The 18,816-nt window shown below is 38.9% G+C and overlaps 1 protein-coding gene across 4 annotated transcripts in view; it reads left to right on the forward strand.

Annotated features, from left to right (window-relative positions):
• Nucleotides 1–400: 400 nt before the first annotated feature.
• LIPC (lipase C, hepatic type) overlaps nt 401–18,816 on the forward strand; it is a 63,736-nt gene continuing 45,320 nt past the window's right edge. For 2 of the 4 annotated variants that reach the window (XM_037396009.1, XM_037396010.1), the window contains exon 1: nt 402–551. In XM_037396009.1, coding sequence (XP_037251906.1) covers nt 470–551 — 82 coding nt within the window. In that variant the 5' untranslated portion in view covers nt 402–469. Of the gene's footprint in view, nt 552–18,816 lie in introns of all 4 variants that reach the window. The other 2 variants (XM_037396012.1, XM_037396013.1) reach the window with 2 other exon arrangements.

Here is an 18,816-nt window from a genome sequence, read left to right on the forward strand (position 1 = left end):
GTTTATTATAGATAGAATTTTGATGTTTCCCTTATTGAGATTTGTTTATGTTAATGAAATATTTAGATTAACCTTCAGCTCTTACAATTGTTTTGCAATGTGTTCAGACTGAGCTGTTGACCAACAAAATTCAAGCTGGCTACCCACGGCCTTTAGCCTGAATCAGAGCACAAATGTCCTGAAGTCCACTGTGTTCAGAACCAAGCACTGTTGAGAAAGGTAGGAGGACCAGATCCAAATTATTTCTGCCACAAATGGCGTAACATAAAAAAGAAGAGGTCTGAAAGAGGCAGATTCCATTTTCACTTCCATAAAAGGAAAGGCTGGAGCAATCAGTGGAGAGGAGAATTCAAGGTTAATGATTAACAGGTAAATAATTACTTGCAAAGCACTGATAATTCTCTCCTTTTCCCATCTCTTGGCAGAATTTAGCAGTGCATCCCCCAACTCTCATTCAGAGAAAGAAGAAATGAAAAGTCTGCAACTTCTCTCATTTTTGTTGCTTTCTTGTATCATCACCCCAGCAAATACATATGGAGGAAAGAAAAAAGGTAAGATCCTATCAAACATAAAGAATGATCATGAACTGTTTTTGAAATGTTTATGCTATAAAAATTCAGTAGTATTGACTGTCTGGTCACCAACATGTTGGGGTTTGGGGTTTTTTTGAGTGTTATGTTCCCTTAAATATGGCATTTAAAACTGTCTGTGTTTACTGGAAAGTGTAGTAGTTTGCAATTATAACAAACATTTTTCAGGGGAAATCTATACATTCTGAGACTACAGACTTAAGATAATCTGACCTTTAACAAAACTTCTGCTGAAGCTAATTTAAAAATGCATTAGTTTGAAAATACACACCGAACTGATATCAGCTATAATATTCTTGGGCTTGGTTCTATAAAATAGATTCAGTCTCCTACTATGAATGAAAATTTCTAGCTATCTGACAGTGTTTAAGCTTTCATTTTCTGAGTTGCATAATGTAGGCTGCCTTTCACCTCAAGTGTGATGAATATCTTTGAGTGAGAGAGATACATCTGCAGTATGTTTTGTAGAGAAGTACTGTGGAGGATTTTTATCATTTACATGGTTGTACAAGCATTTTCTATGCATTTGTGACACTGCACATTATGTCGCTATCTATGCGACTCGAGTATGACAGTGCATCTCAAATGCATTTAATGAAACCTCTCTAATGTGATTGACAAAGAGGATTCCATGGTTTTCTTCCTTGTTTGCGTCATACATAGCAAGCATTAGTTTTCCTTCTTTATCTAACTGCATTTCTAATACTTTGAGTCTGGAGGGGATAAATGTAGCTTTCTTCTTAGTTGGAAATAAAGCAAGATATGCACATTCACAGAAGTATGGCCTCTTTCAGTAGCGTGTTTTGCATTTATGTTAATTTGTATTAACAGTTTTAGAAACCAATTGCTATAAAAATATATGTAATAGGCACAGTGATTTCAATCTACAGGAGGTGGAACCAGATTTCTTTGATTCTACACATGAAACTTCCCCTTGGGTTTCATTTTGAATGATGTAAAAGTCCTTGAATTAAAATGCAATGAGAACTGTAAGTTTCAATTAATGCCATAACTTGGCTTGGCTTAGCAGGCAGCAAGGCCTGCACATCCTTAACAGTCGCTGAACCTTAGCAAGCTATGTAGAAACCTTGATCAAATTCTGTATTTTGGAGAGAATAAAAAGATGAGAACACTAACTTTAGTTTGAGGCTTCTCTCGCATCATCTTTGCCCAGATGTATTCAGGCTCCACTTCGTGCTTAAAGCTTAGTTCACCTTAGATAGAAATGCAAGGCAGAGAGAGCAAATACTGCACTCCCATTCTTTTACAGCCACAGGTCTCGCCTCGGGCCAGCTCAGCGTTCCCCTGCCCCCCATCTGTGGCACCATTTATAGCAAGGTCATTCACTTCACTCTCTCCATCCCCCTTTCCCCTCATGACCTAGTATTCCCATGTCAATGGACTTCACTTGTTTGCTTATTGTTTCTGCAGCTTGAAACCTTGCTTGTGGGCCAGAAAAGGCGGATCACATGTCATACTAGTGTTCTTAGTGTGCTGAAGTAAGAGATTGGTTTGAGAAACAGAGCAGGTTCATTTCTAAAAATGCAAAAAAAAAATCTACTGTGTTTTCTTCTAGAGGCTACCCACAGCCTAACTAGAGCTGCTACAGAGAGTAGTTAGCAAGGTTAAAGGCACTGATATTCCATTATGTTGAACTCGGACCCTCATCTCCTGCCAGATTTAAACCAGTACAACTCTAATTCCAACTGTTCATTTAGGTTAATGTACACTTCAGCACCTTTCACTCCCTTGTTTTTCCCCAGCCCAACCTCCGATGCACCAGCTTTGTCCAGAAGATAATGTAACTCACGCTTGTGAAACTTTGCCTTATTTCTGTTACCATTTGATTCAACAGTGTAGCTCAGATAGCTCTGCCTTTGCACAAAATCGGCTCCAGCATGTTACCCATACCCACTAACCTCAAGGAGTCTTTTTCTTCATTTTACTTCTCAGAGAGGCAAATCCATTTGCCATAACGGCATATGCAAACGGCAAATAAAGCTTTAATCCTCACTAAGGGAGGGCTGTGAAGATTTTAGCCCTACATGAGAAGCCTTTTTAATGCTGTCAAGTGGAAATAGCTTTCAGTGAACATGGTATATATTTTGCCTGAATATCCTTCTATGTTGGAGCTTGCTTGTTCTTGCTTTAGCAGGAACTGCAACAGTGAACAGTATAAGGAGCTACAAAGCCTTCTCAAAGTTGAGTGTCTGGCAGATAATTTTAGCAGAAGCAGTTGCCTGGAAGGGAATCATCCTATAAAAGAACAATCACTGTGTAAAAGCCCTTCTTCTTTGTTTGTACCCAGCAAATAAACAACTCCATGCTTCAATTTTCTCTGTATCATTCTATCCACCTACACAATACAAGAAATTACATTGTAAAAGAAGAATTTATAGGAATTAGACTGCAGCAGGTAAATCGCTGTAGATAGATGTATGCAAATCTTTTTGATCAAGTTATGTACATACTATACATACATACACACATACATATTATAAGTTCTTATTTTATACTAATTATGTAGAGTAGGATGGACTGCATAACCAAGTAAACACAACATTGCATTTAAAACACACACTGAGGTTATTCTTAAAAAGCCACAGAGTGTTTCTCAAATGCCATGGTTTTCTTGTATATTTATATGGCAGGAAGTAAGTTTGGCATTTTTTGGCAAAAGTTCATTATCTAAAAGCAGCATCCCGGAAAAAGACCAGAAATAAGCACCTAAAACAACATCCCTGAAGTTTAGCCAAGATGATTCTTTCTAAAAGCATGCAAAAAATATTTCAACATAAGCTCTTATTTATTTTGATTCTTCTCCTGAAAACATAAAACTAGGTGGGAATATATTCCATTATTCCACTTCATGGTGTAGAGCAGAATTATACCGTTGTTGACATGAAAAATCATGTTGAGCTAGCACTTTTTACTTGACAGTCTCACAGCTGGCAGTTCAGCTGGACTACTTTTTCTCCCAAAAGAGAAGGTAACATCTTAGTTGTCGTCCAATTCTGTTATGTTTTAAGTATTACAGGGCTAACACCTTAAGATTATAACATAGACCATGGGAATGAATTATACAGAAATTTGAATAGCTGTTATGTTTACTTTATTCCCCAATAGTATTAAAGAGATGTAAAAGATGTGTTTGGTATATCAAATCCTCTAAAGCCTAGATAAAATTCCTCAATAAAATGCAATGTACGTGGAGTATACTGTATCAGATCTGAAAAACTACAAAAATAATTTCTACTTAAAGCTGAAGAACTATTAGAAATGCAAGAAAAATATTAGATTCAAAAGCCATTAACTGTAGAGATAAAGAACTAGTCTGCTAAGATGATGAAATGATTACCTTTGACATTGAAGGTGAATATCACTTTTACTTTCTAACATTTCTTTAAAGTCAACAACAAATATTAAAAATGTAGAGAAGACCTTCCTTTTAATTCCTTGAAGGATATTCAGTGTAATAGTAATCTGTGCCTTAATCTTCCATTAATTCTGTGTGATTTGGGTTTATACTAAATGACAGAAGAAAACAGACCAAAGCTGGCAAAATCACAGGATACTAGTAACCCAGTCATACTTCTAGTTTGAGAGAAAATTATAATTTTCCAGCAGAGACACAAAGCTAAGATAGCAAACTCAATTCCTTTCATGGGACAGAATGGCACAGTAATCTGTTCCTCCTATCGAAACTCCTTGCTAAACTGTCCAACTAGAAGTTCAAACTCAGCTTGAACACGCTCAACCTTCCACTGTCTTCAGGTAGACAAATTAAGTATCTCATAAGTTTTGCGCTACTTACACACCATGGTTTGATGGGTGGCTGAATTTCAGATGAGCAGTTCCATGAGCAGCAGAACTAAGTTTTGTTCCCAGTCAATTAGATCCTACGTATCCTAAACTCCTCATATCCTAAACTCCAGCTGTGCTTCCATTACGTTCCTGCTCCAAGGTTCTCAGTTCCTTTCCCCATCTCTACAGCATTTCTATACTCCTGAATTACGCCATGATTTATTGCCCCCCATGGTGTCCCAGCACACTAGCTTCCTCATGTACCTTACATAAACGTCACTAGGACCCTCCTCAGTCTGAGATCCGCTCCATGGTCTCTCTCCTCAGCCCTACACTACTGTCACCTCCTCATGCCTGTCACCTAGCATTTTCTGCCTTGCTCTGTGTACATGTGACTGGATCAGGGGTATGCTTGTGTCTTGACTAGCTAGTGCAGACAGGCTCACAGACCAGATAGTAACCGGCCCAGGGCTGCTCACTGCACCAAGTGGGAAGTTACTACTCTCCTGTGTTTGGTATCAGTGCTCAAACAAGACCAAATTCCAGGGAGAAAATGGTTTGAGCTAATTGCATCCTCAATGCCTGCATGAGTTGAACTCAGGCACAAGCCGGTCCTCTCCGAGTTTCCCTGTCTGATGAACAGCTGGTTGTAATGACAGCCACAGTGCAAGCTAACAGCTAAGCTCTATGGATAAGCAACACACTAGAATTAAATATTTACTTGAAACCTATCTTAATGCAACAGCAAATGCATTGCTACAAGGGTCTCTCTTCTCTATCCAGCTGTTGATTTTCAGAAAACATGTAGGAATTTAGTATTTGATACCTCTTTCTCTATATAAAGTTGGATTTAAATTGGCTCAAAAATATACTATTTTTCTCTCCCCTTTCTTCATATGCACAAATATATCATGATTAAAGCCAATGGAAACAAGACTAAAAAACATTAATATTTCTAATTTACTTCAATGGAGTTTATGCATCACCCCTGACCTTGAAATTCAGGTCACTTCTAGTTAGATCGTTTAAACACGGATTCAGGAGCTAAATTTTATGACATACCAAAATATTGGTCCAAGAAATCCTGGAAGCTGGGAGTTCTGATGTGAGGGTACTAACCAGTTACAACTAATGATCTCTGTTATGCTACTATTAGGAAAAGTTCTACAAATGTATTTGCTGCCATTTTCTGAGTGGCTGCATTTCAGAAATATCGTATATATACACACCATTTGCAATTTTCTCAGATGTTTTAGAATTCTACCAACATTTCTACCATCTAAAACAGTTATTCTTCATTTCAGCACCTTAAAAAAATCTACAAATACAATTTCAGACATAAATTTTCACCAGAGTCCAAAATATAACTGTAGTCTATTTGAAGACCCTTTGCTTTCTCCCGTGAAAAGAGACAATAATGGGAACTCGATCGACAAAGGAACTATCCTATGAAACAAGTTTCAGTATTCCTACTAACGCAAGTGACTGAACATCTTAATGAGGAGCTTAAATTCACCAGAGGATTGTAATTCACTTGACTTCAGCATTACATTCTTCTGACTACTATTGGTTCGATAGTGGTTGAACTCATATGACACTTGAGAAACTTGAACATAGAGAACATTTCTTGATAACGTGGCAGAGTGCAGTCTAATTGCTTAACTCATTTTCTTCCTTTTTCTCTCAAGGTTATAGGTTTTTTTTAATATATATTTAGTTTTAATGGAAAGTAACTACCAATAAAAACATTCATTATTAAAGAGAACATTTTTCTTTTCTGCTTATTTTGTGGTTCACTCTAGGTTTATGTTGCACACTTCATTTTGGAAAACAGTTACACCTAATCCATGTGGAGCTTCAGGGTTAGTAAGAGGGTTGCATCAACAGCAGTGCAATATTGATGATGTAGCTCATAACACCATATGGTCCCCTAGGGTGGCCTTAGCACAGTGACCTTTTTTTCCTATATGGTAGTTAGAGTTAAAAGACTGATTGCTGAAGCTAAGCTGGACTCTTTATACAGTGGAATAGCTTGGCAGCAGGTGGATGGGCCAGCAGCCACTTCCAAGCAGCATGATTAAGATTTCCTGGCAACATAACCAGTAACTGGCAAAAGGGACAGAAGGGGCCATCTATCTGCACATGCCAAGACTGGGTGATAAAGTTCACTGCTTTGGCAAAAGGCCAAATGTGAATTACAATTCTTGAAAAAATAATAAATTTAATGTCTATGTTCCAAGTAAAAAAATTATCGCTCTCACATTTTGTACCCTTTCTTCTAGAACAATACACTAATTTTTAAATTATATTACTATGACATTTTTCTCGCTTGTTCCTTTTAATTTAAAAAAAAATTGTTACAATTGCTAATACCCTTAGGAAGCATTGAAGGCACAGGATTGCAGATCCTTACGCATACCCATTATAATTAGCCAACGGAAGTTTTTGCTGGTGCTGAAATGCTTCTAATACAACATGGTTGTTTCATGGTTGTGGAAAAAGGAGTTTGCTTAAAAATACTCAGACATTCTTCTGCCCTCTGCAATTTGCTTGCCCAGTCCAGTGAAATCCATATGAATCTTTTTACCAGCATTACTGCTTGTATTTGGGCTCCTACTTGGCCTCCAGACTTCATGGTGTTGCACCAAGTGCAACAAATAGCTGTCAGGTAAATCAGAGAAAGAAAATGACAAAAAAAAAATTATCTAGAAATATTGAATATGAGTGGAGAAGGTATTTAAACACATACCGTTCTCTGAAATAAAACCAGCATGTCCCACCTGAAAGATCAATTTTTTTAGAGAAACCCTCAAAATTTCTGCTATTTTTAAATATTTGATCCAAATACCACTTTCTAATTTTGCGTACTGGTTTACTCCCTAAGTGAAACTGGTGGAGACTACTTAGAGAGGAATACTGAACCACAGGGGAGATGATGACAGAGCAAATCCAAGGACAAAAAGTAAACCATACACGTTTGATCTTGCTTTGCCCCTGGAGTTAACAAACTCCCACAGAATTCTGCTACATTAGCATGTTATCCCACATCTTAATGCTAACTTTGTCAACAAATATATTGAAACACTGCTGAAATTAAATTTTTCATTTTAAAATCTTGTGGCTCTACTTTATGCATCTCAGACTGAAAACAATCTGGAGTACCTGACTGAGGGATTCCAGTCAGTCTTTCAAGCACCACTCTTTTCCCTTTCAGCAACAGTGTCATAAGGGATGCTGGAAGACACCAGTTGGGGTTTAACTGCATGTTTGCCAATCTGCACTTCCAAAAGCTACTCAAATTAGGGATTCTGTCGAATTGGGGTGGGAAGGCTGTGTGTGTGTTCTTTAGTTATACTAATAAAAAAACATATACTGAAAAACTATCAAAATGTATTTTGATTTATTTACCAGGCAATTCATTGTTTAATTAATTTATTGTCCAAGCAATGGTCATGACTTCAGACTAAAACCTGTCCAGAACACACCTGATTAGAATTTCATGAGTTGTAATAAAAATAGTAGTAACTAAATTTTATAGGCTTTCAGACAAAAAACACATTAAGAAATTATACTTACTATTTAAGAGGGTAGTATTTTTATTAGTTATATTTCCATTTGATTATTTTCTGTGTTGTGGTGAAGTAGAATTGCTAGTTTTCATATTTATGTCACTTATACTTTTAACTTAAGATGACAGAGCCAATGCCTTCAAGGTTTCCTCTTCAGGCACTGGCAATGGGAAGGGAAAGGAAATGGGAGAAACTGATCTTTTTTTTTAAGGGGGAATTGTTTGGTCAATTTTTATTCACTCTAAACAAAGCATTTTCAATGGTGTTATTTAGGCAACGTTTTCACCCCAGAGTTTACAACCTTCCAAGGTTTTTAAAAGTTTCATCACTTTTAAGAATGATGGATGCTATGTAAAATTGTTATCATTATTTTCAGAAAGTCAGAAATGCAGTAGCTTTCATGTAATTGATTACTGTTACCGAAGCAGTGCATTGCTTTCAGTGCCTGAACCATCAGGAAGAAATAACAATATGAATTAGCAATGTTTTTAGGGCACATGGAAAAGGTTTGACCTCCAATTTACTGTGCCAGATGTATCATTTGTAAACTACACATCTTTCTTACTGAATTATGCCATGCAAGAATCCCAAAAGCCTTCTACAGGTATTGAATCAAGCCATTAGTAGCTACTTAAATTCTTTTTTAATACCTAACCCTAGACTCCAGTCCCTATTAATGCTGCAGTATCACTCTTCTGCAACTCGGAGTTAGCAGTTTTCAGACCTTTCAAACATCTGTACAATTTCGTAATTGATCTTGACTAAAATAGCTTATGTCTATGATAACATATAGATTACCACCTCCACAACAGTACTGAACTAAACTACAAGGAAACTTGACAGCCCTAATTGCATTTCATGAGTTTATGCAAATGAGAGTAAGCTGGATGTAGCATGACCTAGAGCAGAGGTTCACCATCTTTCACAAGACTTTCACAGAATAAATCTGTGCAGGATTCCCCAAATTTGCTGTTCAGGTTAAGGACCAACTGCAACGAGGAGAAAAAGGGAGTTTTCTCTGACACTTGAAAGCAACCTCAAAACAGTTTTTCAAGAAGCAGTAGAGAGTTTAATGGACAGGATGTGTTCCTCTCTCCAAAGTACAGAGCAAACAGAGGCAGCTGACTAGATTACAGTTAATTCTCTGGTCTGTTCTCCTGTTAGTACAGAAATGAGCAAGGCAGGTTGTAAAGTTAGAGTCTAGACTTGGAAGAAAAAAGGGAACTTAGAACATTGGTATAAAAAACTCATCTACCAGCATAAAGCATTAGTGACTAGACCTCTGCAGTGCTAGAAACTACACAGAAGGCCAGCTGGCACATCATCGAAAAATCTACTGTGCTCTATATCCATCATGCTTAACTTCTGCTTACCTGGGAATAGAAATTAAAGCTTGTTCTTTTAATTGGGAACAGTTTTTTGTAAGAAACATAATAGATAATTGCTTTCTTAGTAGATAACATCAAAGAGTCATGAAGCCTGAGATACTAAAATGAGGTGTTTATATCAGAAATCTTTGTCTATAAAGCTTGCTCAATAAGGCTCTATAAAGGCTCCTAAAAAAAAGAAAAGTCAGTCTGCAGTGATTAAATTGCTGTTATGTGTTTCATTGACTACTACAATTGCAATTCTGTCACCTTTACTCATACTGGGTAGTAACTACTTCGTTATCCCCAAGCTCACTTGGATACTACCGTACTCTGCCATAAAAAAAGTGAGAGCATCTGGGCACTGCCTTCACCGAAAAGACAGTATTCCCACTGGTTCCAGTACCTAAATGTGCTTTCTGGTATACACCAAGGTCAGTACAGAAAAAAGAAAAACTGAAAGCATTCTTCTGGCCAATAAATAACATTTCAAAAATACACAGAATGCATGCTAGAGGAGGTTGCACAGTAACATTCAGGTGGGGTTTAGATGTCTCCAGGGAAGGAGACTCCACAGCCCCTCTGGCAGCCTGTGCCAGGGCTCTGCCACCCTCCAGGGAAGGAAGTTCTTCCTCACACCCAGCTGGAGCTGCCTGTGTCCCAGTTTGTGCCCGCTGCCCCCTGCCCTGTCGCTGGGCACCACAGCCAAGAGCCTGGCCCCGTCCCCCTGACACCCCAGTCAGGTGTTTGTGTGCGTGGAGAAGATCCCTCTCAGCCTTCTCCTCGCCAGGCCGGGCAGCCCCGGCTCTCCCAGCCTTTTGTCATCAGGGAGACGCTTCAGTCCCCTCATCATCTCTGTAGCCCCTCACTGGACCCTCTCCCATAGTTCCTTGTCTGGAACCGGGGAGCCCAGCACTGGGCATGGCTCCAGCTGGGGCCTCACCAGGGCAGAGCAGAGGGGAGGGTCACCCCCCCACACCTGCCGGCCACGCTCCTCCTCGTACACCCCAGGGCACCGCTGGCCCCTTGGCCACCGGGGCACACTGCTGGCTCGTGGGCACCCTGCTGTCCCCCAGCAGCCCAGTCCCTTTCCCGCAGAGCTGCCCCCCAGCAGGGCAGCCCCAGCCTGTGCTGCTGCGTGGGGCTGTCCCTCCCTGGGCAGGACCCTACGCTGGCCTTGGTGGCACTTCCCCGTGTCCCTCTGCGCCAGCTCTCCAGCCTGCCCAGGTCTCGCTGAAGGGCAGCGCAGCCTCTGGGGGGGCAGCCGCTCCTCCCCGTTTGGTGTCACCAGCAAAGGTGCTGAGGGCGCGCTCTGCCCCTCCACCCAGGTCACTGGTGAAGGAGTTGAACAAGGCCGGGCCCAGCACTGACCCCTGGGGACACCGCTGGCCACAGGCCTCCAGCGCGACCCTGCGCCGCTGGTCACAGCCCCCCGAGCTCTGCCGTTCAGCCAGTTCTCAGCCCACCTCACTGCCCGCTCCTCTAACCCGCGCTGCCGAGCTTACCTGTGAGCGTGTTGTGGGAGACAGTGCCAAAAGCCCTGCTGAGGTCAACGTAGACAACAGCCACCGCTCTCCCCTCATCAACCCAGCTAGCCATTCCATCAAAGGAGGCTATCAGGCTGGTCAGGCATGAGCTCCCCTTGGTGAATCCGTGTTGACTACCCCTGATAACCTCCTTTTCCTCCGCATGCTTTGAGGTGACCTCCGGGATGAGCTGTTCCAGGGATGGAGGTGAGGCCGACTGGCCTGTAGTTTCCCAGGTCCTCCTTCTTGCCCTTTTTGAAGACTGGAGTGACACTGGCTTTCCCCCCTGTCCTCGGGCACCTCTGCCATTCTCCATGACCTTTCAAAGATGATGGAGAGTGGCTTGGCAATAATACCTGCCAGCTCCCTCAGCGCTCAGGGGTGCAACCTATTGGGGCCCATGGATTTGTGGGTGTCAAGTTTAAGTGATCTCCAACATGATCCTCCTTGACCAAGGGAGAATCTGTCTTTCTCCAGACTTCTCCTCTTGCCTCCAGGAACCATAACTTTTTTAAGAAACTTCAGCCAAGGAATGTGCATCTTAGCAACCTCTGGCTTGGTAGTGTCAGTGTTTCTAAGGAATGTAATGGAGATTATTAACTGATCCAAACTTACAGTCTTTGATCCAGCTCCCAAAATAGACAGTTGTGCTGCTTACTATTTTAATCTCCCTAAGTCATAGCTCAGATTAAGTGGCAATAGAAAGGGCTGCTGACTACCCTGTATCCTTTTATCTGGAATTTTAGTTGCAGAAATGAACACAATTACTGCAGGGGTTTAGAGAATAAAAATAAACCCAGGAGTGTGACATTATCTCATCCAAAAGGAATCTTTGCACATTCCTTCTCCCAAACCCATCTCTGAATTTTAGCAAATTCATAGGATTTGTGCTTTGGATTTGTTTGGTTTCTTTCTTTTATGATTCTGTGCCCTCTTCTTTCTAGCCCTGTTTAGGAAGATTGTGTACATCCATAAAAAATCTTCACCTTTACAGAACACTAAGTGCTAGTCAATGAATTCCATTGAAGATACCTACATGGTCTTAAGATGTATCGAGCCATTCATTTAAATTAAACGTTACTCTCCTCCAAATACCATCAAATAGCCGGTAATTATGAGCATACCAGAAATATTTAAGCTATTAGTTACTTTCCATCTATGAAGTATCAATGTTACTTCTTAAGCTGGCTTAACAAAAAAACCAAAACAAAACCAACAAACAAATACCATTTCTGGCTTTGGATATTTTGAATATGATAATCCTGATGTGCAGAAAGGAACTGAATTCTCAGACATCCAAGAGCTGCACTGCATCCATTCAAGGATCAGGTACTCTGAGCTCAGAAGGACTTCTTACACTGTATGCTTCCGATCAGCATTTAGCACTGAAACCCCAGCACATCATTGCTTCTGATCTCCTCTTTACACATTCTGGACCAAATCCAGAGTTATCTGAACAAATGAGTCTTAGGTTTTTAACAAATAATATTTTTTTACAGTTACTCAGTAACCTACTTTAAGTAACAATTCAACTACTGAGTACCTGTGTCTTTGTTTTTCAGAGTAAACACAGCCATACAACTTAACTGTTGCACCACAGACCTCCGTGGATTCCTAAAATTTCCAGACGGAAGATTGTGTGTTTCAGATACTCCTTTATTTCATGAAAATATTCTTTGATTTTAGCCTAAGTAAAATTAATGATGATTGAAATTATTCTAAGTATAATCAACTTTTATTAAAGCTGGTAGTAGATTTTCCCATGGATTTTCTGTGAGCTGACATTGCCTAGAAATTGCTACTTTGATTCCAATTGTACACTCTTGGATGGTGTGGGTAGTTGGAAAACGCAGTAAACCAGTATTTTCCTTCTTGCTGTGCAGCAAGTTAGTCCCTCAGTCCATAACTGTGTTCCTGAGGCAAGCTTCATTGACCAGAATAAGGTGATCAAATGTGAATATTCTTTGCTTTTTGATTTTTAGAATGCCCTTTAACAGTATAACCAAAGTAAGACTAAGGACATGAGTTATGCCAAATTAAGAATCTAACAGAAAATCAAATACTTACATTAATAAGGGGTGACATTCCACATCTGTCTGGCTCTGGGGGAAAAACCAAGGCCTCAAATACTTGATTTTTGTGTTTTATACTTAACTAGTGTCCAGTGATGGCTTGTTTTGAAGTCTAAAGGAAAGGGTGTAGGTCATTACACAGTGACATTAACAACTTAAGCAGCCCTTGCCTCGGGCCACTGTTGCAGGTACTTCATAAGCTCCTCCATCATGCCAGTACAGCTGCTTGCAGTAAAACAGCTTGGAAACTGATCCAGTTGAAAAATAATCCTATTTTTTCCTGGTGATCCTACTTTTTAGTTGGATCAGCTCCCTGAGCTTGCTTACTGTGCAATAAAGCAGCCAGCTGTACTGAGACAATGATGGAGACTACAGGAGGTCAGGAATGACTGGGTGGCAGCAAGATGGGGAAGAAGTCTGCTTACTGTTGCTCTGAAGTGTTGCTGGCAGCACTGAAGCCAAATGCCTACTTAGGAAGTAAACACCCTAAACATTGAGTCCTTTTCTTAATTTTTTTGTTTAAAAATTTTATCCTCAATTAAAAAAACCCAACAATATGCAGTCTACCTTATTGGTTTTCCCCATAACCTAATTTAAGAAAAATAGCATTTGAAAAAACCTAAAACATTATACACTTTACAAAGGAATAAGCAGTAGTAATAGCACTATTTGAGCTGACAAAACAGTGGAAGACACTTTTCACATTCAGCCCAGGCATAATAATTCATTGATTTTTCTAAAAATTCCTCTCAGATCCTAAAGACTACAGTGGCCAGATTCTGATGTCATTTACATCATTAAAGCTTTGAGGTTATACCAGCAGTTTCTGTGAAGCATTCTCCATTGATTCTTTTGTCGGAGAAAAAAGAATTTAACCTTTGCCCTTCTGTGTATGATTATAGTGATTTTATTTATAATCCCTGGGCCTACTAGAATTCTAGATACACACCACACCACCACGCCCCAATTTAATTGATTGATTTCCAAAAATCACTTTAGAAAAAGAAAGAGAAGTCATAAACCCCCTTATTTTATCATTCCAATGACAGCTCATAAAAGATTGCAATTCTTTTTTTCCAGCTAATGTTAATATTTGCATTGGAAAAGTCTAGGGTAATCTCCTTGAAAATACAATTGTTTTCTGCACCATCAGCAACCTATTAGCCAGACAAAACAAAACTCTCATACCTTGGAGCCTTTTGGGTACTTGCTCAAATTAAAGCTTTCATTTCCCCCAGACCCTCTGTACATATTTCAGCAAACTAACCATGTAAGAAGTACCGAAATTAGAGAGAAAAGGTTTAATTATGAATAATCCAATTCCTGTTTCAATCGCTTTCCTATTATTATTTCTGGTTTTAACAAGGCTACTTAGCTTACAAGAGAAATCCCTCTAATAATGGAATTCTAGTGTAGTATTTTTGAGATCTCTGCCTTTTTTACTCAAGATTCCCCATCACCACCCACTCCTCTTTCATTCATACACAAACACGCACTTAGTTAATTGTGTGTGATCACTAAACAAAGAAAAAGGAAGGCATGAGTCCCTAATCAGACACGACAGAAACAAAATCTCTACCCTTCAAGGACAGGGTAATTTCTGTCAGGCATTTTAAAGCCAAGGCAGGTCATTGAAGTTATTATTAGCTTTAATTAGCACTCCCACAAGCTGTTGAATTCTTTACCTGCAGCCAAAGGGCACTCAATATGGTGCAGAATTTGCTAACATCTTTGAAAGAATCACAGAAATATCTCCTCTTTAGAAACACAGGTCTATTGCACAGGAATATGCTTTTGGTAAAATTGTGTCTGATCCATGTACCAAATGATATATAGAAGCAGAGATATGATGAAACTGTTCCAAAACAAAGAAATTCTACAAACATCTAAACAGAATCTTAAAGAGAAAATGAAGACATCTGGCCTTACTTATTATAGTGGTGCTATATTTTAAAGTTTCTAGCAGGTTACAGATAATGCATACCCCAACTCACTTATAATGCTGGTTTTTTTAAGTTAGTGTTTTATGTAGGGATTTGAAGACAAGTCTGTCTGAAAACTGATTTTTTCCCCTTGTGAGCACTGCCCCCCACCCCACCCCCCCCGTGAGCAGAATTAGAGACCTGAACTGAATCACAGAGCTCCAAATAAAATACCGATCCTAATTGTGAAATTGGCTAAGAACTGATGAAAGCCCTGTAAGCCACCACTTTTGTTAGGCACATTTCTAACAAAGTGCCATAACAAGGAAGCCTGGCAATAGCTCTCTTTAGTAAAAAACTATAGAGCAGTAGGATTTATTTGAAAGAGGGGAGAAAGAAAATGTGTTAAAATCAGCTATTTTGGGTCTAGAAGATAATCTACAGTGTGACCTTTAGTCTAGAGATAAATTTTCTACAAAAAGCAAGCAAAATTGTAACAGGGTTCGAAAGGTAATGTATTATAAAAACTAAAACTAGTAAAATATTTATTGTAGAACCTAATACATAGGAGCCTGGCTCCTTTAGGACAAAAACAAGCTGCTATTCCCTATGACAAGAAGTTGGAAACAATGGAAAGCCTTAAAAGACACAGGCAAGACATGTCTCCAACTACTATTCCTTGCAAAAGTGAAAAGCAGAAAGAGAGAAACACAAAATAAACACTGCTATGTTTACAAAAATTCAAGGCCGTGCCAGTGCAGCTTGACAGGCAGCAGCTCTTCCATTAGCTGGACGTGCAACCCACCGGCTGAAAGCTAACAACGGCCAGCATCCAGACATGGGGTTGCCTGTGTGACTCAGCTACATTCAAGTTTGTGTCTGTCACCAACAGGCTGCAACTTTGCTACAAGCTCCATTTAGCAATGCATTCTCTTACTGTAGGCATTTTCATACAACCAAATGTCAAATGACAGAGCTGGGAGCAAGGACCCTAGAATATACATCAGTCCCTTCCGTGTGACGCTACACATCCTGCTGTGCGGTTGCAGTGGTCAGTCAGCTCCTTTTGACTTTATCCTTAAAAGTACCACTCAAAATTTTAAAAAACAACTCCGCAACTCCGAGTCATCAGTAATCTTACTGGTCACAATTTTAGCATGATCAGTATTACCTCTACTTTAACTTAGACACCAATAAAACCCAAGCTTCTAGGTACTATTAGACAGTATTCAGTGCCAGGAATGGAATCTGTATCTTTAGCCTGCTAGTCCCATTCTTGAAGCTATTTTCTTTTTTTACACTGCAGACAGAAATGTATTCCTCTAAAATTAATATACAATAGCATCAAAATTCTGGCCTTCATTCCCACAGTAATAGTATCATTAGGAGATGAATCAAGATCATTGCTTTTTTATTTTTAATATGTACTTTTTGAAAAGGAAGTGCCACAAATAGAGATGTGACACCAGCTGCCAATGAAGTGTCTGTCATCTTACATAACTTGCAACAATGCACATTTGTAGTGTTTTCATTACCTGACACCAGGGCACAGCAACAAGGTGTATTTCTAGAAATGCAAAAATTCACATGATCTATTTTCTTTAGTATCATGCCACCAGCTGATGGGTGAAATAATTGCCTGAAAGTGCATTGAGTTGTGTCATTCTGTTAAACTAATTAGGATGATGGGAATTCTGGAACTAATTCCCTAGACATCTAACTAAAATCCAGCCTTTTAAACACTATGATAGCAATTAATGTCAAATGTATCAGGAACATTTTCCTTCATGGGTGAAATAAGACAAATCTCTTTACAGGAACAAGCACTGCTGACCTGTAAAAAACTCTCAGAGAGGAACAGAACAAAATTTTCTAACCAATTGTGATGATTCTAGCCAGTTGGCTCATTAACAAGTCCATAAGGTTACAAAGTTAAGTAAAGGTTGACAAGCACTGATAGTATATAGGACCCTGGGATGCCTTGGATGTGCATTTAGATGTTCTGTTTACCAAATAAATAGGAGCTGGAAAGATTCAAAGAATGAGGATGGTGCTTATTTTAGGAGACTCTATATAAGCCTTCAAACTTGTGTTTCAAAAAAAAAATTTAGCAAAATTAGATAACTGAAAAAAAATACATACAAAATCTCTATTTTTGTAAATGTGATATGAGACATCATGACTCTGGTATCTCAAGACCAGAAGGCATGCGTACTACCCTGTTCACTGAACGACTTCTAAATGAAAATAACCAAATGTATAATGCATATTTATAAGCAAACAAAACTCGGCTAAGTGAGTATGAGCATTGATAAGTGTTTCACTCACAATTTCACTTATTAAGGATTATTCACATTATCTCTAAATCACTTTCATTAAGAGTGCCATATGTTGCTGTTATATCTCTGAACTTTTTCCATTCTTTTTAGCATATCTAAATTCAAATGTTTCAGGCATTAAATATACTTTACAACAACAGCTGTTAGCACAAAGGAGGAATCTGACCCTATAAGAAAGTGCTTTGGCATACTCTGATATTTGTCTGACATTTCCAGTCAGCCAGTACATCTCTTGGTGAACCTGGAGCGTCAGCACAGTAGAGGCAGCAAGAGAATCCAGGGAATTATTAAGTACATAGGGAACAAACTACTACAGAATTTCAGACTTTGCTTTTCACACTAAATCTATAATGTCCAGCTATCTAACCATCATGTCTTCTTTATCATCTATGAAGAAATGAGGAAACCAATGCTAAGATAGCTATGTTTTAAAATTATGCTTTAAAATGTCCCACTTACATATAGGCCACCACACAAAGATATCACACTGATCATTATCCACTCATCATGGAGAAAGATGGTAAGCAGGATTCTAAAGGGCAAGAATGGTTTGCCATTTCCACTATCACTAAACCCAAATGCTCCAAATCCTTAACTTTTTAAAACAAAAATGATGGTTCTCTCTATTAATTTTCAATTTACCTATTAGAAGTCATACAAACATAAAATGCTTGATAAAATAGGACAATCAACAACCTTAACAAGGTATTTTTCTACAGTTAGGAGAAGACGGTTCCAAGAGCAGCAGATGAAATACTACATAGAAGCCTAAAAGCACTATTCTTACCCAGGTTCCCTTGATCTGTTTAAACCCAATGATTACTGGCAGTTTACTCCATTCCATAAGAATCACACAATCCAAACTTAGGTGACTTGCTCATTTCTATCAAGTTTGCTCCTGGAAAAGAAATAATCCAGCTAGAGGAAGGAGACAAAAATAGACTTGTTCAACAGGTTTAAATATACTTTTTGTAAAAATATAGGCATTTTTCATAGTCTCCAGTCCCTACCAGTAAGTCAGAAAGCAGAAAGGCAATTCCTGTACACACCAGTACATGAAGATCAAGCTCCTGGAATCAGGCTACACTCTTTATATCCTAACCAAGCTCTTAAATAATAGAAATTATGCAAATCTCTGAAAAGTTTCTTGCATTATGAAGCACTTAGGTAAAATATGCATGTTCTTAAATAGAACTTCAATAAAAATACTTCTTCTTTATTACAGCAAAGGCTGGCTGTCAGTGCTGCTTGCAATATGGTAGCAAAATGTGAATGAAAGCAATAGAAAGTGGAATGCCAACACAGAAATTTGAAAGCAATCAGTGTGATGTATGTCCTTTTTTGGTTTTACTTTGTTTTATTCTTTGCTGGATTTAAAAAATAAATTTTATAAAATGTATCACTTGAGACTGAAAGCAAGTACCTCAAATACAATAAACATGAAGTCCCCAACATCCAATTAATAAAAAGACATGTTGTCTTTCTGCTTTGATTTTAGTTTTAGGTACACAGGCAAATGCAGTGTTGTGACAGATAATGAAAACAGAACAAGGATTTTCATATTTAATCCATGGTCTCACTCAGCTTCCATGAGAGTATGAGTTTATGTATTAAAAGGATATGGTGA

This window comes from Falco rusticolus, chromosome 7 (genome assembly GCF_015220075.1).
Source record: "Falco rusticolus isolate bFalRus1 chromosome 7, bFalRus1.pri, whole genome shotgun sequence".
Lineage (NCBI taxonomy): Eukaryota > Metazoa > Chordata > Aves > Falconiformes > Falconidae > Falco > Falco rusticolus.